Below are 27,909 nucleotides of genomic sequence, written 5' to 3' on the forward strand. Positions count from 1 at the left end.
AGTCCAATAACGTCATTGTCTTATAATTTAAAGGTATGTAAAAATACTCAAAAGGTGTATAAAGAACAAAGCTGGAAGACTGGCATTTTTCAATTTGAAAACTTAATACAAAGCTAATTTAATTAAGATAGGGTGAGAATAGAAATATAGATCAATGTAACTGAATCACGAGTCCAAAAATGAACCCTCACATTTATGATCAATTGGTTTTTATACAGAAGTACTAAAGCAGTTCAACAGAGGAAAAATAGTCCTTTCAACAAACGGTGCCCAACAACTGGATTTCCACATGGAAAATAATGCAGTTGGGCCTCTTCCTTATACTACACACAAAAATTAACTTCAAATGCGTGGTAGACCTGAATATAGGAGCTAAAACTATAAAACTCTTAGAAGAAAACACAGGAATAAATCTTCATGGCTCTGAGAAAGGAAAAGCCTTCTTAGGCATGACACCAAAAGCTCAAGGAACAAAAGAAAAATAGATTAATTGGGCCTCATCAAAATTTAAAACTTTTCATGCTTCAAAGAATACCATCAAGAAAGTGAAAGCCAGCCTGGGCAACATAGTGAGACTCCACCTTTACAAAAAAAAAAAAAAATTAAAAATTAGCTGGGTATGATAGTGCATATCTGTGGTCCCAGCTACTTGGGAGACTGAGGCAGGAGGATCGCTTGAACCTGGGAGGTCAAGGCTGCAGTGAACTGTGATCACACACTGCACTCCAGCTTGGGAGACAGAGTGAGACCTAGTCTCAAAACAAACAAACAAACAAAGGGCAAAAACAAAAACAGAAAGAAGGTTAAAGGCAATTCACTGAATAGGAGAAAATATTTGCAAGCCATACAGAGTTGGTCCTCATTATTAGTGGATTTCATATTTGCATATTGTGAACTACTTGCTAAAATTGTATTTGTAACCTCAAATCAGTACTCACTAAGCTTTCCCTGGTCACTTGCAGGCATACACAGAGCAGAAAAAAAGATGCAGATATTCTCTGAGGCTGAATAAGGCCATGCTCTGCCTTCTTGTTTCAACTGTTACACAGAGAAGACCAGAGGATGAGGCCACTGCAGCATAGTTCAAGAGGCTCTGGTTCTGGGAAGAGTTGGATGGGGTATGAATCCCAACTCTGGGGGTATTAGCTAGTGGGGTGGCCACAGGCCTTTGTCCTTCATAAAATAAAACCATAAAATAAAATTGAACCTCCTTTTGTCTTGCATAAAATAAAAGCTACTGGGATGAGTTGTTTTAAGGATTTAAGATTATAGTCTATGTGAGATATGTACATACACGTACATATTTCCCCTAGAAGCAATGGTTCAGCTTTGGTGGTGACCTTATAGAACATAAATATTGCGAATAATGAAAATCCACTGAATCTAATAAGGGACTTGTAAGATGTACAGAACTCTTGGCCAGACGTGGTGGCTCATGCCTGTAATCCCAGCGCTTTGGGAGGCCAAGGCAGGTGGATCACCCGAGGTCAGGAGTTCGAGACCAGCCTGGCTAACATGACGAAACTCCATCTCTATTGAAAATACAAAAATGAGCCGGGTGTGGTGGCTCATGCTTGTAATTCCAGCTACTCAAGAGGCTGAGGCAGGAGAATCACTTGAACCCAGGTGGCAGAGGTTGCAGTGAGCCAAGATTGCGCCACTGCACTCCAGCCTGGGTGACAGAGCAAAAATCTTTGTCTCGAAAACAAACAAACACAAAAACAAAACTCTTACAACCTCACATATAACCTAACTGAAAAATGGGCAAAGATTTTGACCTGACATTTCTCCAAAGAAGATATAAAAATGGCAAATACATACAGTGAAAGATCCTCAATATTGTTAGCCATAGGGAAATGCAAGTCAAAATCAAATCACAATGAAATATCACTTTGAACCCACTAGGATGGTTATAATAAAAAAGACAGACAATAGCAAGTGTTGGTGAGTATGTAGAGAAGGTGGAACCCTCATACACTGCTGGTGGGAATGTAAAGTAGTGTAGCCACCTTGCAAAACAGTTTGACAGCTCCTCAAAATGCTAAACATGAAGTTATCATATGACCCAGCAATTTTACTCATAGGTATATACTTAAAAGAAATGAAAACATCCACACAAAAACCTCTGCATGAATTTTCATAGTAACATTATACATCATAGCCAGAAAGTACAAGCTGATACCCATCAGGCTGGGTGTGGTGGCTCACACCTGTAATCCCAGCACTTTCGGAGGCTGAGGTGGGAGGATCCCTTGAGCCCAGGAGTTCCAGACCAGCCTGGGCAACATGGCAAAACCCCATCTCTACTAAAAATATATAAATTAGTTGGGTGTGGTGGCACAGCCCTATAGTCCCAGCTACTTGGGAGGCTGAGGTGGAAGGATTGCTTGAGCCAGGGAGGTCGAGGCTGTAGTGAGCCATGATCACACCACTGCACTCCAGCCTGGGTTACAGAGTGAGACCCTGTCTCAAAAAACAAAAAAAGGGAATAAAGCACTGATAAATTCTACAATATGGATGAAACTTGAAAACATTTTGCTAAGTGAAAGAAGCCAGTCATAAGAGACCACTTTTAGTGGGGAGGAGGGTGGGTAATGGAGAGTGACTGCTAATGAGTAGCGTTTTTTTGGGGGGTGATGAAAATATTCTTAAACTGGTTGCGCGATTTTGCCAATATAGTAAAAATCATTGACTTCTACACATTAAATGAGTGAATTACATGGTAGATGAATGATATCTCAATAAAGCTGTTTTTTAAAAAAGGCATATATACTTTCTTCATGTATCCCAAATGCAAACTCTAGGAATATATTTCCTTGTATCAGCGGTCCTCAACCTTTTTGGCACCAGGAACCAGTTTCATTGGAAGACAATTTTTCCACCGACTGTTGGGCGACGATTTCGGGGATGATTCAAGTACATTGTGTTTATTGTGCACTTTATTTCTATTCTTATTACAATGTAATATATAATGAAATAATTATACAAGTCACCATAACATAGAATCAGTGGGTGAGTTTTCCTGCAACTACACGGTCCCATCTGGGGATGATGGGAGACAGTGACAGATCATCAGGCATCAGGCATCATCAGGCACGTGAGTAGTGCGATCCCCATAAGGAACACACAACCTAGTTCCCTCACATGCGTAGTTCACAACAGGGTTTACACTCTTATGGGAATCTAATGCCGCCGCTGGTCTGACAGGAGGCGGAGCTCAGGCAGTAATGGGAGTGCGGGGAGGGGCTGTAAATACAGATGAAGCTTTGCTTGCTCACCTGCCCCTCACCTCCTGCTGTGCATCCCAGTTCCTGATAAGCTATGGACCACTAACCATCCATGGCCCAGGGGTAGGAGACACCTGTGTTATATAATACTCCATTAATAAATCAGATATTAAGTCCAGTTGGTACTTACATTATCAAAATAACAATCGTAACCATCAGGAGAGGCTTTCTTCAAGGTTTCTTCCAAAGACTCTACTGTCTTGTAGTTAAAGACAACATCAAATCCAAGCTTTTGAAGGTAGGCAACCTTTTTATCAGACCCTGCTGCTGCAACAACTTTGCAGCCCTAAATAGAAAAAAACAAACAAAAAAAAAAACCAAAAAAGAAAACCATGAATAAGCCACAAGCACGGACCATGGACCAACACTACTTCCCTGGTCCAGCACGCCTAGGTTCCCTAAGAACACTCTGTTAGGTGCTGAGCCACATATATAAGGAATACCATAATGGGCCAAAAGATCCCACAGGTGAAATTCATCGCTGGACCATCCTACAACTCAGCTTCAGCTTGCTTCTGACCACCCAGCAGGTCTCTTCTGTATTTATTTGGTTCATAGTTCCACCAGCTGGTTTAACAACCGATCCATTTGACTTCCTTGGTTCTTGGTTTCTGGGCTTCTCTTCCTGCAATGCAGTGTATGCCATCTCTTGGTACGGTCCTTCTTCAGACTATTATTTTGTCTCAGCTCTGTGACTCCCACATCACAAATGGTCCTCCTGATAACTGCCCCCTTATCCTTTCTTGATTTTTTAGATGTTTATATTTTTTTGAGACATGGTCTCACTCTGTTGCCGGGGCTGGAGTGCAGCGACACAAACATGGCTCACTACAACCTTGACCTCTTAAGCTCAAGTGATCCTCCCACCTCAGCCTCCTGAGTAGCTGGGACTACAGGTGCATGCCACTACATCTGGCTTATATTGTTTTAAATTTTCATAGAGACAGGGTCTTACTATGTTGCCCAGGCTGATCTTGAACTCCTGGGTTCAGGTGATCCTCCTGCCTCGGCCTCCTAAAGTTCTGGGATTACAGGCATGAGCCACGGCACCAGGCCCTTTGATTTAGTCCAAAGCACCAGACTAGATGCTTCCTAATCCCAGAGCAGCTAGGAAGCATTCTGAAAAGCACTTTCAGGATGAGACTATAGATTATATTGGTTCATAGAAACTATTGCAAGAGAGCCATCCTTGGTCCTTTTTCCTTCTAAGACTATGGACTATCATAGGATGATCTCTTGTACTCTTATGACCTCCTTTATGGAGATTATTAATTCATCTATTAATTCTATCTATTAATTCTAACCCATTGTTCTCTCCTGAGTTCCAAATCAGTATTTCCAACAACCTATAGATGTCCTCACACTTGGATGTCCTATAGGTCCCTCATAATTAGTGTGTTCAAAAGGGAATATACTTTTTTCCTTGCTTCTTACTTATTTTCTATCCATTATTGTAGAGAATGATACCACCCAGTTATCCAAACCTGAAGCATGGCTCAAAGGAGAAGCTTTCCTTTGTCTTATGATCCATGTCCAGTCACTTGGTTTTCTTCCTCTTTTTTAACCAAACACCGTTAAAAGCTGACTCTGGGCCAGGCGCGGTGGCTCATGCCTGTAATCCCAGCGCTTTGGGAGGCTGAGGCGGGCGGATCACCAGAGGTCGGGGGTTGGAGACCAGCCTGACCAACATGGAGAAACCCCGTCTCTACTGAAAATACAAAAGTAACCAGGCGTGGTGGTGCATGCCTGTAATTCCAGCTACTTGGGAGGCTGAGGCAGGAGAATCGCTTGAACCCAGAAAGAAATAACCAATAAATGAAAAACAAAGTAAGATAATATAAATATGACCAAACATTCCAGTTATGACAATTAATATGAATGGCTTAAATTTAACTATTACAACACTGAAACTTTCAGATAGGTTAAGAATTAAATGCAAATAGCTGCATTTTACAGAAACACACATAAAATGGACAGAAACGTTGAATATAAAAGAATACGTTTAAGCGCAGGTTCTATCAAACTTACGGGATAAAAGCCCCTTATGGCTTTAATAGGATATTTGAAATTGGAATATTTAGAAATAATCCTAATTCATTTTGTAATTTTAGCATAATCCAAGCTTAGCTAAATTCCAGAACAAAAAGTAAACTTTAGACCAAACTCACTTGTGAATATAGATGCAAAAATTCTTTTTTAAATGTTGTTAAGTCAATTCCAAAGGTATAAGCCCATAATATAGCATACACAGGTAAAGCTTATTCTGGAAATGTTAGAATGGTTCGACATTGGAAAACTAATGTAATTCATTCACTGAGATGTGAACCTGATAAATGTTGCAATGGCATTTGATAAAATTTAATATCTATTCCTATTTGTTTACTTACTTAAACAAATTATTCTACAACTTCTATGTAGCCTCATATTTGTATTCCAAGCTCCCATTAGCAGTGGAGACCAGTCCAAACCCTTAGCCGTTGGTTGTAGCCCTGTACTCATGTGTACTCCATCTAACTTGTCCCCTAGGACCTAGGTCCTGAATCCTGTATCCCAGCCTTGGGCAAAGGATCAGTCAAGCCGCATCGCCTTCCCACTATGTAATAACAAATCCCTACTGTGTCTGAGTTGTTGCCTACTCTATACACTCACCATCAGATTGGATCCCTTGAGCAGACATCTGCCTAAATTAGAGCCAATGTTTCCTTGTCCTAGGTACTGCCAGGAGTTAGTTCCCAAGCCATGGCCCCACTGCTCTGGGCTGAATGCCCATTTCTTTCTGGTACAACAGCCTTTGCAGTGGGGCCACGTGAGTGATGACTCTAAGTTGGCTGATCTCAAGTCCCTTCTTCTGTTGCTAAGGACAATCATGAAGAAAGAAGATTAAGCTGTAGCGATAGAATGTTCAGTAGAAAATATGAAAATGATAAATGCTGATAAACTCACTACTCTAGACAGAGGCCATTTCTGACTTGATTGTCTACAATGTTATCAAATAACAATGTTCAGCTTATCTTTGGTCTAGTTTTCCTCATTCTTCCAATTTCTCAATCTCCAACTTCTAAAGAAGACCACTGGACTATAAATTCCCTGAGGCCAAGGAAGATCTGCTGTGTTCACTGTTGCATTCCCAGTGGGTTTAGAATAGAGGCTTGTTACTGGAGAAAGGCACTTACCTTGAGCTTTGCAATCTGCCCCACAACAGAGCCCACAGCTCCAGCTGCTGCATTAACCATCACTGTTTCTCCACCCTTCACACCACAGATTTCAAGTAGGCCAAAGTAGGCAGTCAGGCTAAAGGAAGAAAATTAAGGATATATGAATAGAGTTGTTTCTTTCCTCTATAACTCATTTATATAAATCTTGTAGGCCTTCTCAATGGCCCAGTGCCATAGGTCTGAGTGAAAGACAAAAATATAGGAAATAAATATTGCCAGTCACTGTTGCTTTACTTCCTCCATCTCTACTCTCAGATAGGAATAAGATGATGTGAACTAGGGAGGGAAGGGAGAGTTGGCTAGAAAGGGGCTGTATCCTGTCCATTCACAGGCCAAATTTCAGGGACAAAAGATAGATCATCTTTCTCAAACTTTGGGGATTCAAGAAGAGAGAGCTATGCATCATTCCCATATAAGTTCTATGGAGATGATGAGCTTCATGGGAGAAGCCCCTATGTTATCATGGTGACATAGCCACAGATAGCTACGATGTGGGATATTAGGCATGAGAGGGTCACAGGGAGCATCTGGAGCTTTCCATGACTCCAAAGTGGTCTGGAAGACCTTCCAGAATTTCTCCGTATTACCCTAAGTGCGATGTCAAAGTTAGCTTGCAGGAAAAGAGCTACTGGATATACAAAGATGCAGCACTGGCAGTACTGATGGGGACTGGGTGAAGACACCACCACATCTCATTGGATTGTGAGTTTGGAAGGTGATAGGATTGAAGACTCTCTTCACCACCAAAGTTTCCTCGTGTCTCCCTTCACCTCTTCTCCCCTACACCTGGTTCACAGTCCAGAGGGAATGATGGATAACAGAGGAGAACGGAGAGGAAGAGCCTTCATCCGTAGAGGGTGCAAGGCAGGCAGGAAACACCCAGAAGTGCTGGAATTGTTTAGTGCTCACTAATTTCATGGAAGGCGGTATTCAGCATCCTCTACTTTCACAATGATGTCCTTGGCAGTGGCAATTTTGAGGAGTTCAAATTCTCAGTGAAATATGAATTTGGGGTACCTAGGAGTTGTGTTTGTTTAGAGGCTGATCATTTGATGGTATACATGTATTTCCATTTCATTCCTCAGAAAACCTTCAAAGTGTAAAAAAGGAAGGGGAAGGAAGGGTGGGAAGAAGGAAGGGGGAAAAAGATCTCAAAACTTAGAGAAAGGAAGTAACTTTGAGCAGGAGACCAGCTTAAGACCAGTACAGATCGAGATCAAGAAATTGTTGTTGTCCCTCTTCTACTGACACTGAACTTCTATTATCCTTGGAGCTTTGCAACAACCCCAGGGAGAAGAAAAGAGAAATCCTGAGTTTTAAATTTGAAATGATGTGAGAAATCACTGAATTCAACTGAGGTTTTCTCTTATTACACCAGCCAAAAGGAGGGGTTGAGATAGAAATGAAGTTCAGTAGTGGACAAGTTAAGCTATATTTTTGCAGCCCTGGATCTGAGCCAATAAAATCCGGACCCATTATAGTGATTGTTAAGGCACTTGCAGAATTTCAGACAAATTCATGTAAAGTTATTTCTGCATTAAAAAAAAAAAACAACTACATGTTGACATTAGTTAGCTTATACAGCCTCTGACTATATTTGGGGCCCATGAGAGGTTGGCATTGAATAGAAGGCAGTGACAGGCACAGGCACAGGCACAGGCAGCACTTTTTCTGAGAATCCAAATATCTCCCTTAACACAATGTTTTTCAAAATGGCGAGGCAGCACCAGGTGTCTCAGAATCACCTGAATTGTTTTTTTTTTTTTTTTTTTTTCTTTAGACAGAGTCTCGCCCTGTTGCCCAGGCTGGAGTGCAATGGCGTGATCTCGCCTCACTGCAACCTCTGACTTCCGGGTTCAAACGATTCTTCTGCCTCAGCTTCCCCAATAGCTGGGATTGCAGGCATGTACCATCACACTCAGCTAATTTTTTGTGTCTTTAGTAGAGACGGGGTTTCACCATGTTAGCCAGGCTAGTCTCGAAGTCCTGACCTTGTGATCTGCCCGCCTGTGCCTCCCAAAGTGCTGGAATTACTGGTGTAGGCCACCGTACCTGGCTGAAATGTTTGTTTAACATTTAGATTCTCAGGCCTCACCCTAGACCCACTGATTCAGAAATAATCCAAATGTTAATAAGACTCTAGGTGATTCTTATGAATGCTAGCAATTCAGAACTACTCCCTTTACAAAAAAAAATTTTTTGAGACAGGGTCTTGCGCTGTTGCCCAGGCTGGAGTGCAGTGGTGAAATCACACTCACTGCAGCCTCAACCTCTAGGGCTCAATGGATCCTCCCACCTCAACCTCCCAAGTAGCTGGGACTACAGGCACATACCACCACACCCGGCCAATTTCTGAAATTTTGTAGAGACAAGGTCTCACTATGTTGCCCAGCCTGGTTTCCAACTCCTTACCTAAGACGATCCTCCTGCCTCAGCCTCCCAAAGTGCTGGAATTACCAGCATGAGCCACCATACCTGGCTGGGATGGGTCAACTCTCAAGAATGCTAGCACTTCTGATATAGATTAAAAGAGAAGTTAACTTTGAAATCTAGGGTGTCTTTTAGCTGTCCAGACTCCACAGATTTAACATTCCCCCAAAGTTTTGCATCTTTTCCTTCAATTAAGTTGGAAGAGCACATGTATTCATGTATTTGCTCTCCAAACCACTGATTCTATTAAGTCCTTCTTAGTCCAAAGTACAACATTCATTTTCCCTCAAGGATTTCTTTACTTTTGGCTTTCTTCATCTTATCTCCATTTTACTTTATTTTATTTTATTTATAATTTTTTTAAATTATATTTTTGAGATGGAATCTCGCTCTGTCACCCAGGCTGGAGTGCAGTGGTACAATCTTGGCCCACTGCAATCTCCGCCTCCGGGGTTCAAGTGATCCTCCTGCCTCAGCCTCCTTAGTAGCAGAGATTACAGGTACATGCCACCATGCCTGGCTAATTTTTGTATTTTTAGTAGAGACATGTTGGTCTCTGCATGTTGGTCAGGCTGGTCTCGAACTGCTGACCTGGTGATCCTCCTGCCTCGGCTTCCGAAAGTGCTGGGATTACAGGCATGAGCCACCGTGCCCATCCTCCATTTTATTTTAAAAGGAGATAATGTTTGGGAAAGGCTTTGTGTATCTTAGATCAGAATATATAATTGAAAGCCAACTCTGGAAATATCTAGAAGGTATATTGGGAGAGGGGGATGCTGGTTGTCACAGGTGGAATAACTCAATCAGAAAGTATAACCTCTGCTTCTCTTTTGGGGTTAGGTGAACTGGCCCAGAAAACTCTGGCATTAGCAAAGAAGACCCATCCCATTGGTCAGTGACTCATAGTGACAGGAATTCTCATTGAAAGGGTGATGTGTTGCCAGAGGATTCTTAGAAACAGGCATGTATGACTCCCCACCTCGGTCACTGAGAACCACTGTTGTTTAGAGTAAACGTACATTAACATGCACTCCTTAGTGGCTTGGATCAGATGAATAAGAAATATACACGAGTGAATAAATCACCTTCTCCTTCAGGAGTCAGGATGTCCTAATATATTACAAATTACCTTCTCAACAACCAAAGTTTCCTCGTGTCTGCCTTCACCTCTCCTCCCCTACACCTCGTTCACAGTGCAGAGGGAAGGATGGGTGGGATAACAAAGGAAGAGGAAGAGCTCTCACCCGTAGAGGGTACAGGGAAGGCAGAAAAGAACAAGAAGTGCTGCAATTGTTTAGTGTCCACTAATTGAATGTAAGAAGGTATTAATTTTAGCAAATATTAATTACTAAAATATTTGTTCATGCCAGGCATGGTGGGTCTAACTGAAATTTTGTATCCTTTGACCAACATCTCCCCAACCCTTCAGCCTCCCGGCCCCTGGTAACCATCATTCTACTCTCTAATTCTATGAGTTCAACTTTTTTAGATTCCACATTTAAGTGAAATAATGTGGTATTTGCCTTTCTGTGCCTGGCTTATTTTCCTTAACATAAAGTCCTCCAATGGTGTCACAAATGACAAGATTTTCTTCTTTTTTAAGGCTGAATAGTATTCCACTGTGTATATAGACCATGTTTTCTTTATCCATTCACCATTGATGGACACTTAGGTTGATCTTCCTGCTTAGTCCTGCCATCTTCTCTAATCAGCCCCTGAGCCTATCGTGCATCAAATATCTTCCTGTTGACCAAGTTCTGAACAAAACATTTTGGAAAACCAGAGTGTCAGACATTCAAACAAATGAAATATATTCATGAAACTCACCCTGGCATGCCAACTGTCCCCAGAGCCAAAGACACTGGTATTGTGTCTGGCCACTCTGTCAGCAGCTTTTCCAGATCTTTCCCATCAGAAATGGAGTGTGTTGTCCAGCCTGGAGAAGTCAGTACAATAGTTCCTTTTGGTAGGTCTGCATTTTTACTTTCCACAACTCTGAAAGATAAAGCACATTAAGACATTAAGGCATGGGACATGTCTTCCCTTTCAAGGGAGTCAGGATGCTGTGGGGTTAGTGTTGACAAAAGGGCACTGAGGTTGATATTCCACAACTGATAGTCCACCACCCCCTCCATCTTAATTCTCAGCCATCGGCATAGGGATCATCAGAGAACTCTCAACTTACCCAGCCACTTGAGGAGTGGCTCATGGGGTGAGGAGTGCCTGTTCTCACCCACTTCTCTTCCTTTTAAGCAATAGGCCTCTGTCCTCTGGCTCAAGGTGACCTGGACACTAGCCTTCTCTTCTTCAGGTGTCACTCTCTTTCCCTTGGCCTTCCACTCTCCAGAATCTTTGAGATTTTCCTCTCTACTCTCCCTTTCACTCAACATATAAGTATGCTCAACTCTGCCGTCTTATAATCCCATCCCTCCCCTATCTCCTTGCTCCTTCATCTTCCTTTTTCAGCCCAACTTCTTCACTTTCCATTCATGTGCTAACCCACTGCAACCTGCCTTCCACCCCTACTACTCCATTAAGGTCGCAAGAACCTCCTGAGCACAAAATCCAGTGGATATTCCTTAATCATTGTCTGGTTTTACTTTTCCACTCTCTCCCCCACCGGTCTCTCTCTCTCTCTCTCTGTCTCTGTCTCTGTCTCTCTCTCTCTCTCTCTCTCTCTCTCTCTCTCTCTCTCTATATATATATATATATATATATATATATGCTTTTTTTTTTTTAAGATGGAGTCTTGCTCTTGTCGCCCAGGCTGAAGTGCAATGGTGTGATCTCGGCTCACTGCAACCTTCACCTCCTGGGTTCAAGCAATTCTCCTGCCTCAGCCTCCTGAGTAGCTGGGATTATAGGCGCCTACCACCACACCAGGCTAATTTTTGTCGTTTTAGTAGGGATGGGGTTTCACCATGTTGGCCAGGCTGGTCTCGAAATCCTGACCTCAGGTGATTCACCTACCTTGGCCTCCCAAAGTGCTGGGATTACAGGTGTGAGCCACTGCGCCCGGCCTACCCTTTTCCACTCTATTAACACAGGGTCACCCAAAAGTCTCCCCTCATTGGTTCCCAGGATACTAATGATCTCTGCTGGCTTTTTGCCTCCTCCTCTAAGATGCACCCTTTCTGTCTCATTTACTGATTCCCTTTTCTTCATCCAACTCTTTATCCTTCTTTACCATCTTTCATCCCCAGATCATAAAGTTATGTAACACATATTTATTCTAGAAAATTTTAAACATATAAAATAAAAATATCAGTTCTAATCTCACAGCACAAAGACAACTGCTAACATTTGGGTGTATTTTATGTCAGTCTCAATGGTGAATTTTAAAATGTGTACTATACGTATTTTTTAATTTTTTATGTTTATTGTTTGAGACAGAGTCTTGCTCTGTCATCTGGCTGGAATGCAATGGTGCCTTCTCGGCATACTGAAACTTCTGACTTCCGAGTTCAAGCAATTCTCCTGCCTCAGCCTCCCGAATGGCTGGGACTACAGGCGCCCGCCACCACGCCCAGTTAATATTTTGTATTTTTAGTAGACACGAGGTTTCACCATGTTAGCCAGGATGGTCTTGGTCTCCTGACCATGTGATCCGCCCGCCTTGGCCTTCCAAAGTGCTGGGATTACAGGCGTGAGCCACCGTGGCCCTCCAATTTTTTTTTTTTTTTTTTTTGAGACAAGAGTTTCAATCTATTGCCCAGGCTGGAGTGCAATGGTGTGATCTCAGCTCACTGCAACCTCCGCCTCCCAGGTTCAAGCAATTCTCCTGCCTTGGCCTCCTGAATAACTGGGATTACAGGCGACCACCACCACGCCCAGCTAATTTTTGTACTTTTAGTAGAGACCAGGTTTCACCATGTTGCCGAGGCTAATTTAGAACTCTTGACCTCAGGTGATCCACCCACCTCAGCCTCCCAAATTACTGACATTACAGGGGTGAGCCACTGTGTCCAGACTTTTTTGTATTTTTTTGTAGAGATGGGGTTTACCACGTTGCCCAGGGTGGTCTCAAACTCCCAGATCCACCCACCTCGGCCTCCTGAAGCGCTGGGATTATAGGAATGAGCCACTGCACTTGGCTCAATACTGTTTCCTTAGTCAGGATTTCTATAAATGGTATTACTAGGTCAGAGTATTAAAACGTTTGTAACTCTTGCTGCATGTTGCCAAATTTCCAAATTCCTTTCTAGAAGGTTGTGCCAACTTCCCCTTCCACCATCTATGTATGAGTGTATCATCTCCATTACTATAATATTTTTAAAAATAGTTTGCCAATCCAGCAAGCCTAAATACATGTTCATTTCTTTAATTGTTAGCAAGAAACATATAAGACCTACATGAAGAAAACTGTTAATAGGATATAAGACAAAATGAATAAATGGAGAAGCATACCTTGTATTTGGAGAGAGAAATTGTAAAGATGTCAGTTTCCTCTAAATAGATCTGTAAGGTCATTGAAATCCCAGGAAATATCCATGTAAGATTTCTACAAATGGTATTATAATAACTGGCTAGTCATTGAGACACACAATTTAAAAAAATAAAGAATGAGATGCTTGGTTTTTTTTAGAGACAGGGTTTTGCCATGTTTCCCAGGGTGGTCTCGAACTCTTGAATTCAAGCAATCCATCCACCTTGACCTCCCAAAGTGTTAGAATTACAGGTGTGAGCCACTGAACCTGGCCCCACTCATTATTCCAATATAAAAACTAAATGACTCAAAATTTTTATCGTAAAAAATTAAACTATAAAATACAGAAAACATGAATAATTTTTTTTTTTTTGAGACAGAGTCTTGCTCTGTTGCCCAAGGCTAGAGTGCAATGGTGCGATCTCTGCTCACTGCAACCTCCACCTCCTTGGTTCAAGCGATTCTCCTGCCTCAGCTTCCCAAGTAGCTGGGATTACAAGCGCCTACCACTGTGCCCAGCTAATTTTTGTATTTTTAGTGGAGACGGGGTTTTGCCATGTTAGCCAGGCTGGTTTTGAACTCCCGACCTCAGGTGATCCACCCGCCTTGGCCTCCCAAAGTGCTGGGATTACAAGCGTGAGCAAACGTGCTGGCCCACAATTTTTGAAATAATAATATATTATCAATAGTTGTCTTTAAGGTTCAGATGATGGGGGAACTTTCAATTTCCAAGATAAAAATTTTTGTTTTGTTTGAATTTTTACAATAATCATGACCTGGATGAAATTTTTATTTTTTATTTTATTTTATTTTTTAGTGATTAAAAGTAAGGATGGCAAAGTGAAGCTGAAAAAATGACAATTTCACATCCTTCCCTCCTTTCCAGCTAGTCAGGAAGAGAACAGGATTTCCCAAGTTGATTCTAAGATCACACAGTGAGTGACCCACACAGGCTGAAGAAATTGTAGGAGTGATGGACAGAGACAGGACCCAGCAGGAGGTAAAGAGGAGACATATTTTCCAAGCATTGGGACAAATGGAAATAATTACCTGGCCACTTGCTGCCCCATCATTCTATCACCTTCTTTCAATGTTTTGGCTAAAATTCTGAAAAAAAAAAAAAATCCATTCTTAATACATAAGAGCATCGGGGGACTGTTTTGAGTTTCAAGCTAATGGAAAACTGCTGGGTAAGTGTATGCGGCAATAAAACCCAGACAGATGAAGGGCTACAACTAGGTGAGATGCAGGAGGAAAGCTGTTAGAGGAAGTTCTGCTCTGTGACCTCAGATAAGCACTCCGATTGGATTTTTTAATGAGTGAACACAAAAGTCTTACCGCCATGTTCCAATAAAGATGAATTTCTACCAATGACTTAAAAAATATAACCCAGGCACCACTGCGTAGTTATATTACCCAAAACACTAGTTACACAAAAAGATGCCAATTAACATTTTTAACTGTGTTTTCCACTTCAGATTTGAGTCTTTATCAATGAGCTATGAAAAAAATGTAAAAGAATGATGGCTATGTTATTTACCTGGGCAAAAAAATAATGAGGACTTAGTGGTCAATAAAGCCTTTTGATTTCCTCCCCTCCCTGAGTTGTTTGCTGAGTATATAAGTTTGAGTCAACTGCAGATTTACCTACATTAAAAGAATACAGGTAAATGGAAGGCCAGAAAAGCTGATTTTAATCTTAGCATCTTCCTCTATCCAAATTATTTGCCAGTAGTGAAATAGACAAATTTGGATTTGGCTTCTTTTTTCTTTATGAGATGGGGTCTTACTCCGTTACCTAGGCTGGAGTACAGTGGCACGATCTCGGCTCGCTGCAACCTCTGCCTCCCAGGCTCAAGTGATCTTTCTGCCTCATCCTCCTGAGTAGCTGGGACGATAGGCATGCGCCACCACGCCCAGCTAATTTTTTGTATTTTTAGTAGAGACAGGGTTTTGCCATGTTGCGCAGGCTTTATTTTTTATTTTTTTCTTTTAAGGGTTTTTTTTCTTTTTCTTTTTTTTCTGGAAGTAATTCTGTTGAGCAGTGAAAGGCAAATTGTGCAGGGCAGATAGGAGATGGTTGGGACAAAGGAACCGAGGTGATCCCTCACTAAGCTACTTAGACCTTTGCCTGCAAAAGATGAACGTGCATGAATCCCATCACTGTTACTGGCTGGGAGAAACAGAGGGAAAGCGACAATGTTTTAAGTCAGTTGGATATTTTAAAAGACGGACTACTTCCAAATAGCATGTAACACAGCATTAGCATTTTGAGGGGGGAAATAAATAATACCTCATGTAAGGATCCACGGTGAGGAACAAAGCTTCAAGCAGGACCTCTACAAAATAAAGCATTCCATAGGCAATTAGAAACTCAAGGCCTGAGAGGAACAATAGACACTGAGCACCACTAGAAAGGGCAGGGTGAGACCGGGATGAAGGTTGAGACCCTACCTATGAGGTAGCATGCTCTCTACCTGGGCGACAGGATCATTCGTACACCAAACCTCAGCCACATGCAATTTACCCATATAACAAGCCTACATATGTATCCCTAACACTAAAATAAAAGTTGAAGGATAAAAACAGAACTCAAAAAACAGAACTCAAGGCCTGATGCCTTTGTTTGGCTTTTTTTTTTTTTTTTTTTTTTTTTGAGATGGAGTCTTGCTCTGTTGCCCAGGCTGGAGTGCAGTGGCTTGATCTCTGCACACTGCAACCTCCATCTCCCAGGTTCAAGTGATTCTCCAGTCTCAGTCTCCTGAGTAGCTGGGATTACAGGCGCCCACCACCACACCCGGCTAATTTTTGTATTTTTAGTGGAGACGGAATTTCACCGTGTTGGCCAGGCTGGTCTTGAACTTCTGACCTCAAGAGATCTGCCCGCCTTGGCCTCCCAAAGTGCTGGGATTACAGGCATGAGCCACCACGCCCAGCCTGTTTTTGGTATTCTAAAACAACACAGATAATACTCTGCTTCAGGAATGTCTTCCTATCTGTGCTTCTATAGCAGAGACAAGAAGGGGTTCTCGTTTTTGGCCCAGCCCAGTTAAGAATAACAATAATAAAAATAAAAATAATAATAATAATGCTATTTACTCAGCACTCATTCCATGCTTTACATGAATTATGTCATTTGATATTCAACAAATATTGTTTCCATTTTATTTAAGGTTAGGTTAAGTAACTTGCCCAAGGCCACATTTAAACCATTATGTTCCAGTGCTCACCATATGGTTTCACCACCAGCCCCAGTGAGTGTTAGAGAACATGCATTTTGCTGGAGTGACGCTCATGTACACATTCTTTGGAATTTTGAATTTGAGTCATGGCCATCACAGCTTAGATGGGACTGATCACTTTGCCATGCTACTTGATTGCATCCCCTTTTCTCAAAAGCTTATACCTACCTGTAAACACTCCTTAGAGACTCCTCTTATAGTCTGAACTCTTCATATAGCTACTGGGCAGTGCTTACCTCACTGCCATCATCAGGCTCATGAGGATACAGAGGACATCCTCCCCATAGTCTGGTCAAAGCCAGGAAGAGTAACGCACTCAAGCATGAATTTCAATTATCAGTGAAAGCAGGGGAATCCTGCCACGTGACATCGAGGCTTCACACAGAAAACCCTGGAAAGGTCTATGTGGCATTTGCAAAATGGCCACAAATAAGTCCCACCCTTGTGTGCTGGTCTCCTTGCCATTTCTCCCATCAAGAAATCTATTTTCTGCCTTTCAAATCTGAGCTGGTTTTGTGATTTGCTTTCATCGTGGGATACTAGCAAACGTGGCACAGGTAGAGGCTTGAAAAGCGCTTGCACAGCGGGGCATGGTGGCTCACACCATTAATCCCAGCACTTTGGGATGTCGACGCGGGCTGATCATCTGAGGTCAGGAGTTCAAGACCAGCCTGGCAAAGATGGGGAAACACCGTCTCTCCTAAAAATACAAACATTAAGGCCAGGCACTGTGGCTCACACCTGTAATCCCAGCGCTTTGGGAGGCTGAGGCAGGTGGATCACCTGAAGTCGGGAGTTCGAGACCAGCCTGGCCAACATGGTGAAACTCTGTCTCTACTAAAAATACAAAAAAAAAAAAAAAATTAGCTGGGTGTATTGATGGGTGCCTGTAATCCCAGCTACTCAGGAGGCTGAGGCAGGAGAATCACTTGGACTTGGGAGGCAGAGGTTGCAATGAGCCAAGATCATGCCAATGTACTCCGACCTGGGCAACACAGCAAGACTCTGTCTCAAAAAAAGAAAAAAAAAGTGCTTGCACATTGAAGCTTGCCAATGTTCTTACCACTATAAGAACAGAGCTCAAACTAGCCTGCTAGAAAGGCCACATAGATAAGAACTAAGGCATGCACCCCAACAGAAAGCCTGCTAACCAGCAGACATGTGAGCAAGGCCCATCCTAAATTCACCATTTATCCCAGATGAGACCTAAGAAGAACCACCCAGCTTAACTCAGCCCAGATGGCCAACCCAAAGATTTGTGAACTAATACACCTTGTTGCTTAAAGTCACTAGACTTTGGGGTAGTTTGCTATGCAGCAAAAGCTAACTGATACAGTCCCTTCCAACTCTGAAATATTTTTAGTATGGCTTACCTCCATTTTTTAAGGGTGGTAGCTCAGCTGTCTTCAACTCAAAGTCACTCTTAGTAGGATGGCCAACAAAGTGCTTCTTCAGGGTCCATATCTTAGTACGAACCATCCTGAAGCTCCTAGAACACAGTAAATATGGAGTCAACTGCCATGCTTTCTAACAGTTCCCTCGCCATCAAACTGAGCCCAGATAGCACAACTACAATATCCTCTAATCCCATCATTATCAGATAACGCCAATCACATTCATTTAATATTTACTATGTTTCTGGTGCTGTGCTAAGCACTTCATACAGATTACCTCATTTTATCCTTATAACTTCCCTATAAGATAGACATTAGTATCATTGCCAGTGTAGGGATGAGGAAACTGAGGTTTAAAGAAATCTTCAAGACAAGGAAAAAATATACATCAGCAAAGAAATTCTTCCCAGCCACTATTAGGCTAGAGTTTCTTTATGGCACTGAACAGTTACGGGGAGTGCGAATATTCCATTCCGTTTCAAATCTCACATGGAGTGAATTCTAAGAAAAAGCATCAAACAGAAAGAACCCCATAGAAAGAAGTCCATGCACCTCTTTCAGAAAGAAGGAGCCAGACATTTCAAGGCAGTCTCAGAACTCCCGAAAACCACCGGGGGGCGCCGCTGCTCCGCTCCGTTTTCCGGTGCGGTTTTTTTGCTTGTTTGTTTTCATTTATTATTATTATTTTTAATACTTTTCTCTCTCTTTCTTGTAGAGACGAGCCACACTGTGTTGCCTAGGCGATCCGCCCGCCTCCACCTCCCAAAGTGCTGGGATTCCAGGTGTGAGCCACTTGAACTCAGCCATTGGATGCGAATTTTCTTTGGCCCAGGAGGGATTTGAGTTTAAACTGCACACCAAACCGATTTTGAGCTTAAACCCTACACCAAAGCAAGCGAAGATGATGAAGGCTGCCCCGAGCTGGGGGTTCAGGACGTTCTGCTTGGACCGAACTCGGCCGCATCACTTGGGACCCGCGCCTTCCCGCGTGTGCATCCGCTACAAATAATCCAGTATCAAAACGTTCTGGAGCTGCCGCTGACCTTCCCGGCTCCCCACCGGTGCCGCGGGGAGGGGACACGGGTGGCTGGGAGCCAGGGGGGCGGTCCGATCTGCAGCCCGGGGTTGTTCCTTCTTGTTTTTTCTTTTTTTTTTGTTTTGTTTTGTTTTGTTTTTTTTGTGGTTTTTTTTTGAGACGGAGTCTCGCTCTGTCGCCCAGGCTGGAGTGCAGTGGCCGGATCTCAGCTCACTGCAAGCTCCGCTTCCCGGGTTTACGCCATTCTCCTGCCTCAGCCTCCCGAGTAGCTGGGACTACAGGCGCCCGCCACCTCGCCCGGCTAGTTTTTTTATTTTTAGTAGAGACGGGGTTTCACCATGTTAGCCAGGATGGTCTCGATCTCCTGACCTTGTGATCCGCCCATCTCGGCCTCCCAAAGTGCTGGGATTACAGGCTTGAGCCACCGCGCCCGGCCGTTTTTTCTTTTTTAATAAAGACTTTTTTTTTTTTTTTTTTTTTTTTTGGTGACGGAGTCTCGCTCTGTCGCCCACGCTGGAGTGCAGTGGCGCCATCTCAGCTCATTGCAACCTCCGCCTCCCGGGTTCAAGGGATTCTCCTGCCTCAGCCTCCTGAGTAGCTGGGATTACAGGCGCCCGCCACAACGCCCGGTTAATTTTTGTATTTTTAGTAGAGACGGGGTTTCCCCATGTTGGCCATACTGGTCTAGAACCCCTGAGCTCTAATGATCCGCCTCGACCTCCTAAAGTGCTGGGATTACAGGCGTGAGCCACCGCGCCCGATCCTAAGTATGACTTTTATGATGAGACATTTGAAGTTTGCTCTTAGTTATTTTGAAATCACATTATTGGCTCTAGTCACCCTGCAGTGCAACAGATCTCAGAACCTACTCCTCCCGTCTCTGAACTTTGTACCCTTTGACCAACAAGCTCCCATTCACCCGCGAACCCGCTCCCAGCCTCTGGCAACCATCATTCTAGTCGTTACTTCTACGAGTTGAACTTTTTAAGTGTCCACACATCTTTGTCCGTTTTTCCTAGAAAGCAACCGCTGGACATTCCAAACTCGCTACAAGTCCACAAGCCCTTCTGGAAAGGGTCTGGCCCCAGAGGGGCGAGGTCCCGGGAAGGTCTCGTCCGCCCGAGGAGGGGGCCTGGCGCGGCGACCGGCCTTTGCCCACTCGCCCTTTGCTCCCACCCCCGCCGCCCGCCACTCGTCACCCACCGCCTGCGTGCCCATTCCCAAATCCCCACCCCGATCTTCTTCTACCCTCGCCGAGTTGTGCGGTCCCACAAGTTTCCTGGCCAGCCCCTTGCCGGGTGCAGGCAGCTGCCGGGTGTCCGGGATTGTAACCAAGCTTCCCTCCTGCGCGCGTCTCCAAACTCTCCAAGGAACTGCAGGGCCGGGAGGCGTCCGGACATCGGCTCCCAAGATCCTCGGAGTGCAAGACCCAGCGGTCATTTCGGCGTAAGGGGAGGAGGGCTAAGCGCAAACCTCCTCCACTGGCGCGTCTAGAAACTTGGCAGGAAGAAAGCAAGGGGGTTAAGGGAGGGAGAAAAGCGAAGGAAAGAAAACAGGAGGTCTACTTACAGGAGCCCGAGGGTTCCACTGCCTGGGGAAGGCGGCTGGGACGGCGCGGCCGTGCGCCGGAGGACCGCTTTATGACAGGTCCCAGGAGAGGGTGGGGCCACTCCAAGGCGGGGCTGCTTCTGGAGGGTGAGAGCCCCGGCCCCGAAAAGGTCTCAGGAGGAAAACCAGGGTCCGGGGAATCTGAGTGCGTTTGTGTGTGTGTGTGCGCTTATCTGTGTGTGCCTATGTGCATGTGCGCGCGCGTGTGTGTGCGTGTGTGTGTGTGCGCCTATGTGTGTGTGTGTGCATATGCGCGCGTGCGTGTGCATGTGTGTATGTGTTTGTGTGTGTAGGGGCGTTGGGGACTTCTGATAGTAAAACCCCTAACAGAGCTTTGTCCAGGTGACACTGGACCCGCCCCTGGGGTCCTAATTTGGAGCCCTGCGGAAACCTGACCCTTGGGGGAACGAGCCGAAGGGTGCCCGGCAGGCCAGAACTGGCCAAAGGCAGGGCCTGGGGCGGCCGCAGCCCTAATCAGCCCCCGGTGCTGGTTCCGATTCCCGGGCTCCTGTAAGGAGTGCAAGCTTTCGCCCAGGGCTGGGGTGCAGACACTCTGCCTGTCCGTCCCCAGTACACCGGCTGAACACCTACTCGCCTTCTAGGAGCCAATTCAAGGTCACCTCTAGGAACCCTTGCCAGACGCCCCCAGGCAGGAGTGAGCGCTCTTGCCACTGAGGCACCCCACACATCACACCCTAGCAAACATCAGGCCTTGACCCGGCCTCTGCAAGGAGAGGCGGTATCAGGCAGGGGTTGAACGTGAAGCTAAGTGGTTGGTATTAGACGGCTGCAGGTTCGCAGCCTGCACCTGCCACTCACTAGTTGTGTAGCTTTCAAAGACTTACTTACCTTCTCTTTGCCTCACTCAGTTCAGCCATCAGAAAGATGGGGATAAGAACAATGCCTAACTCCCAGTCATTATGAAGATTCAATGTCTTTTATTTATTTACTTAATTTTAATTATTTTGAGGTCTCGCTCTGTCACCCAGGCTGGAGTGCAGTGCTGGGTATCACAGCTCATTGCAGCCTTGAACTCCTGGGCTCAAGTGATCGTCCTTCAGCCTCCCTAGAAGCTGGGATTACAGGCCCACCACCACACCCGGCTCAATGTCTCTCCTTGTGAGGGTACCTGTCATGTTGGATTAGAGCCCCACTTGTCAGCCTCAGTTTAGCTTAATCACGTCTTCCAAGGCCTTGTCTTCAAATGCTGTCAAATGGATTAGGGCTCACTAATATGGCCTCATTTAACCTTAATTACCTCTTGAGAGGCCCTATCTCCAAATACAGTTACATTGTGAGTACTGGTACTTGGAGACTTCAACACATGAAATTGGGGAAGACACAGTCCAACCCATAACAGAGTGTGTGGACCAAGTGTGGTGGATGCATACCATGGGATATATGCAGCATCAGAAGCACTGGGATCGATGTACATAAAGCGACTTGGATGGACCCTAAAAACAAAATACTGAGAGTTGACTTCTTCATACTCATCAGAGTTTGTTGCACTTTATCCCCACTGGGCTGCCAAATTCTTTCTTTCTCACTCACTCTCTCTCCCTTATTAATTTATGTAACCTAAAATAAAACAAAACAAAATTCCATTCCCAGGCTGGGTTCTTTGGCTCACGACTGTAATCCTAGCACTTTGGGAATCCAAGGCAAAAGGACCACTTGAGGCCAAGCATTCAAGACTTGCCTGGGCAGCATAGCTTGAACCTGGGAGGTGGAGGCTGCAGCGAGCTGCGATTGTGGCACTGCACTCTACCCTAGGTGTCTAAGTGAGATCCAGTCTCCAAAAACAAACAACAACAATAACAAAAAATAACTCCGTTCCCTACTTTTCTTCTCCTACTATAGGTAACTACTGTGATTTGTTTGATGTGCATAGAGTTTTGTGTTTTTTTTTCCCCATGTTCTTACATAATGTGCACTGTGGGCGTATACTTTTAATTTATAGAAACAGTATTGGGTTACATATCTCATTCTGCTTGTCTTTTTTTGTTTTTTCTTTTAAAATATCTTGTTATAGAATCACTCTGTTTCTTTTGGATATTAGAGGTGTTAATAAAATTGCAGGCATAAAAAGTCTTTGTAAAGTAAGAATAACAGAAAAAAAGTGCCAGAAACACAGAGTGGCTCACATATTTACTCACTTGTCATTAAATAGAAGATGTCGATAATACTTGGCAGCACCAGGACAAATAAAATCTCTTTCCCAATTATTGACTCAGTCAGTCTTAAAGGCTGCAGTTTGTCAAGTCATGGTGATCAAGTTAATCATGACTGTTACATAATCACACACACAGTCAGAATATGGAATAAAGGATCAACGAAAAAGATTTTTCTTTGCTTTTCCCTGAGACAAAACTCTATTCAATTCAGTTCTCTGATCTTAGGTTTCAATGAGTTCTGATCTAACTGTGGAGGGAACAGTTCACTTAAAACAATAAAGTAATAACAAACAAGTAATTTAAAAATGCTTTTTATCAAATAATTCAGACAATACAGATGTGTATAATATAAAAAACAAAAGTCATTGTTATCCGTTTGGTGGAAATTTCTTCTGGATCTTTCTTGTACTTTAAAAACAGACAGACTTAGTCAGGGGTGGTTGCTCACACCTATAACCCCAGCACTTTGGGAGTCCGAGGCAGGCGGATCACTTGATGTCAGGAGTTCGAGACCAGCCTGGCCAACATGATGAAACCCCATCTTGACAAAAATACAAAAATTAGCTGGGCATGGTGGCACGCACCTGTAATCCCAGCTCCTCAGGAGGCTGAGGCTGAAGAATCACTTGAACACAGGAGGTGGAAGTTGCAGTGAGGCAAGATCATGTCACTGCACTCCAACTTGGGTGACAGAGCAACACTCTCTCAAAAACGAACAAAGAAACAAACAAAAACAGACAGACTTGTCGCCCACTTTCTTCTCTACAACTTCCATTTCATTGGTCAGGTGGAATAATGCTTGAGAAATAATGATAACAACAAAGAGTAATATTTTTCTCCTAATTGTAGGAATTCCTGAATACAGATGGGACACTGCATTTGGAGAGAGATTGATTATCCTCTCTGCACAGCACAGAGGAGATGCAACCTTGCACTAGAGTAGCCCTTGGTATCCCGTATTTGTAGTCCTTATGACCACCCAAGGAAGGGTTATGTTATGGGACCAACAAGTTCGTATGCCCACTGCATAGTAATAGACCAATTACACTAAGACAGCGGGGATGCAGCAAAGAAAGAGTTTAATGATCACAGGGCACCCAGCAAGGAAGTGGAAGGAAACCCTCAAATTCATCTCCCAAGAAGTTCTGGCCTGGGGCTTTAAGAGGATTGTGGAGAGTGAGGGGTTGGAAAACCGGGGTTGCTGGTTGGTTGGGTCAAGGGGGATAAAATCATCATAAATTGGAAACTATACGTTGGTGAGGTAGCCCCTCGGGGAGTCCTTCAGGTCAGCTGCATCAGTGGTTTCATCTGTATGCAGGACCTGAAGGAATATCTCAAAGTGAAAACAACATTTCATAATGTTCGAGTTGTTATTTAAAGAGCAGTTAAGGGAAACTATAATCTTGTATCTAGGTCTAGTGATTCTAGGAAAATAGGCACCAAACTGTGAGGAAGCAGATCGGAGAGTGTGCCGACTTAATGATGAATGCCGGACATGCTACCAGCTTGGTTTCTTTTTGTTTCTCCTTCCCTCCTTCCCTGATTAATTTTATGTATTTTTCGAGATGGAGTCTTGCTCTGTCTCCCAGGCTGGGATGCAGTGTCATGATCTCAGCTCACTGCAACCTCCACCTCCCTGGTTCAAGCAATTCTCCTGTCTCAGCCTCCCGAGTAGCTGGAACTACTGGCACATGCCACCACGCCTGGCTAAGTTTTGTATGTTTAGTAGAGACAAAGTTTCACCAATTGGTCAGGCTGGTTGTGAACTCCTGACCTTAGGTGATCTATCAGCCTCAGCCTCTGAAAGTGCTGGGATTACAGTCATGAGCCACTGTGCCTGGCCTACATTTATAAAGTTTATAGGGGCAGTTTCAGAAGCACATATTACCATCGTCTTCCTTGGAGCCTCAGGAAACTGAAATTCTGAGAAGTAAAACAACATAGACAAGATTGCATAGGTAGTCAGTAGCAGGGTTGAGATTTGAATCTTATTCCATGTCAAAGTCCTACACTTTTCTCTGTTCCATTCAATTCGATTGCCCAATTCTGTCGCTCTTGGGGGTGCCACTATGCCGCAGACCTATTGGACTGAACAAAGGGGGCAAAAGTGGTAATAAAATACAAGAGACAAAAGAGTATATTTGGAAGAAGGGGTCAGGGGGCACCTTGCCTCTACTGGACAAGGGCCCTGAGCTTTACACAGCCCTCCGTATTTATTAGACAAAAGAGATAGCGAGAAGTGGATGTGATTGTCAGGTAATTGTCAGTCGGCCGTTTGGTTCACAGCAGGCTTGCGAGACTGCATCCTTTGAACCATAGGCGTTAATTTTCTCAGTAGATTACTTCAAGGAGCCTGGCACCAGGGAGTGATGGCCCTCAGCAAACATTTTGGCGCCAGGGGAGTGTGAGTTTGCCGGCAGCCTGCATTCATGATAAACAGTTTGCTGTTTGCTCATATAGCCTCCAGCAGAATACTGAGTTGGTTACTTCCCATGGGCCTTCTGCTCCCTGCATATCCCCCTTTTTGTTTATGTATTAATTGAAAGAATGTAAGGCTAGGCTGGGCAGCTCTCATTCTCCAAATGGCAGTTAATCCGATTTTACAGCAAACATAACATTAGAACCGTGTCGTGACTCTGGTCAGCCTTCTCTCTGTCTTTGCACTCAGTCTCAGCTGGTTCATAGGTCGTACCGGAGGGACCATGCCCATGGTTGGCCACTCTGGGTTCTTCCAATCTCCTGTTCCCGTTCCATGGTCGCATGCATCTTGAGGACACCCACGCAGTTTGTCCATCTCCTGTAAACACACAAGCACACCCTCTTCCCTTGTCAGTAAATCCACTGGACATTTCACTGTCCTTCTTTTGGGGATTTCCATAACACTTTCGGATAAAATTTTCTCTTTTCCTCTAACACTTGCCAATATCTTTCTGCTGGAGCCTTACCATCCATACTGTAATGTCTAAGGTTCTTGCCTAGCCACGCCAAAGAATTGTGTGGCGGCTGACCACGGCAAGTGATAGAGACACAGACCTAGAGAGAGAAAAAGCTGTAGGCTTTATTGAGCAGAGTGAAAGTACAAAGCTTCCACAGCGTGGAAGGGGTCCCAAACGGGTATCCAGAGTTAGATTACATAATTGCCTTTTAAACTCTTTAAGGCAGGAAATAAGTGTGGCAAGAAGATGTTACCAGAGCGAGAAACAAAGGCAATTAGCCATTTATGAGATGTCTTAAATCTTGAGAAAAACTGGACTTGCAAATTAAGTTTTATCTATTTCATGACCTTGCAGCAGCATGGCAAAAGAGACAGGATCTTACAGGACTTCACAAAGTATGTTCACAAGGAATTGGAATTGGGAGGATAGATAAGGTCTGCTGGTCACAGGAAAATGGGCAGTTAACATTCTTTTTAACTTTAGTTTCGGGGGATGGGGAAGGGAGAGAGGGAGAGATGTTGCGGGAAGTCAGGGACCCTGAATGGAGGGACTGGCTGGAGCCATGGCAGAGGAACATAAATTGTGAAGATTTCTTTTTAATATGGACATTTATCAGTTCCCAAATAATACTTTTATGATTTCTTACACCTGTCTTACTTTAATCTCTTAATCCCGTTATCTTCATAAGCTCAGAATGTACATCACCTCAGGACCACTGTGATAATTGTGTTAACTGTACAAATTGATTGTAAAACATGTGTGTTTGAACAATATGAAACCAGGGCACCTTGAAAAAGAACAGAATAACAGTGATATTAGGGAACACGGGAAGACAACCATAAGGCCTGCAGGGTCGGGCAAAAAGAGCCATATTTTTCTTCTTACAGAGAGCCTAGAAACAGATGTGCAAGTAGGGAAGAGATCACTAAATTTGTTTCCTAGCAAGGAATATTAATATTAATACCCTGGGAAAGGAATGCTATCCTGGGGGGAGGTCTATAAATGGCCGCTCTGGGAATGTCTGTCTCATGCGGTTGAGATAAGGACTGAGATATGCCCTGGTCTCCTGTAGTACCCTCAGGCTTACTAGGGTGGGGAAAACCCCGCCTTGGTAAATTTGTGGTCAGACCAGTTCTCTACTCTCGAACCGTTTTCTGTTGTTTAATGTGTTTATTATGACAATATGTGCACCGCTAAACATACACCCTTATCAGTAGTTCTGCTTTTTGCTCTTTGAAGCATGTGATCTACTCCCTGTTCTTACAGCCCCTCCCATTTTGAAACCCTTAATAAAAAACTTGCTGGTTTGAGGCTCAGGTGGGCATCACGGTCCTACTGATATGTGATGTCACCACCGGCGGCTCAGCTGTACAATTCCTGTCTTTGCACTCTATTTATTTCTCAGCTGGCTGACACTTATGGAAAATAGAAGGAACCTACGTTGAAATACTGGGGGCGGGTTCCCCTGATTGAGAGAGGGAAAGAACAATACAGGGAAACATCCAGTAAAATTTTTGCTGTTTATAGTTTTCTTGGGGAAGAAAACACATGCACAAATCCTGGTGCTAGGAATATTTTAAGCATATACCTTCAATATTATTCATCCAGGACCAAAGCAAGCCCTGATGCAGGAAATGAGTGAGTTTCACAGCTTTCTGAGCCCCTACTCGACCCAGGAAGCCCAGCTGGCACCTCCTCTCAGTCCCCCCTCTAAACAAGACACCCCAACTGCTGTTGGGAGCTGGGCAGTGGTTGTTCTGGCTACTTCCTGCTGGTTAGGGGTGAAGAAGGGGCTCTGCAGTTGTGGTGTCCTCCAGAGGGAACTTTCTAGGCCAGTCAAGGGACCAGTGGGTCAATCTAGGGTTCCTCAGTAGAAGCCATGAGATGAGCTAATTTGAGGTTCTATTTGTAAGACTATTTGTAGCTTGATGGCCTCAATTCTGGAGGCAACAAATTTGACAAGGAGGTTAAAAATGCAAGGATTAAAAGTGAGTAATAGTAGGATGGCTGTCACAGGGCCTAGAAAGGGAAGGAGCTAAGGTATCTATTGGTTAAACTTGTTTCAGGGTCCTTAGTGTTCAAGCTCCATTTTCCTACTTTTTATCAGTTTTTTTTTTAAATTTCTTTGACATTTTCAGTAATGATTCTTGACTGGTTAACA

At 43.9% G+C, this 27,909-nt stretch overlaps 2 protein-coding genes across 3 annotated transcripts in view; one reads left to right on the top strand and one right to left on the bottom strand.

Annotated features, from left to right (window-relative positions):
- LOC105481069 (zinc finger protein 483) overlaps positions 1-2,762 on the top strand; it is a 60,299-nt gene extending 57,537 nt beyond the window's left edge. Inside the window, exon 6 of the mRNA XM_071078151.1 lies at positions 963-2,762. Coding sequence (XP_070934252.1) covers positions 963-1,012 — 50 coding nt within the window. The 3' untranslated portion in view covers positions 1,013-2,762. The remainder of the gene's footprint in view (positions 1-962) is intronic.
- Positions 1-20,675, bottom strand: part of LOC139358195 (prostaglandin reductase 1) — a 33,019-nt gene extending 12,344 nt beyond the window's left edge. The window contains exons 1-7 of one of the 2 annotated variants that reach the window (XM_071078153.1): positions 20,600-20,675; positions 17,974-18,089; positions 15,652-15,697; positions 14,409-14,465; positions 10,760-10,927; positions 6,461-6,578; positions 3,418-3,573 (exon numbers count right to left, since the gene is read on the bottom strand). In XM_071078153.1, the coding sequence (XP_070934254.1) occupies positions 3,418-3,573; positions 6,461-6,578; positions 10,760-10,927; positions 14,409-14,465; positions 15,652-15,697; positions 17,974-18,079 (651 nt within the window). In that variant the 5' untranslated portion in view covers positions 18,080-18,089; positions 20,600-20,675. Of the gene's footprint in view, positions 1-3,417; positions 3,574-6,460; positions 6,579-10,759; positions 10,928-14,408; positions 14,466-15,651; positions 15,698-17,973; positions 18,090-20,599 lie in introns of those variants that run through there. The other variant, XM_071078152.1, reaches the window with a different exon arrangement.
- Between the last annotated feature and the right edge of the window lie 7,234 nt (positions 20,676-27,909).

The sequence above is a fragment of the Macaca nemestrina genome, chromosome 14 (genome assembly GCF_043159975.1).
Source record: "Macaca nemestrina isolate mMacNem1 chromosome 14, mMacNem.hap1, whole genome shotgun sequence".
Lineage (NCBI taxonomy): Eukaryota > Metazoa > Chordata > Mammalia > Primates > Cercopithecidae > Macaca > Macaca nemestrina.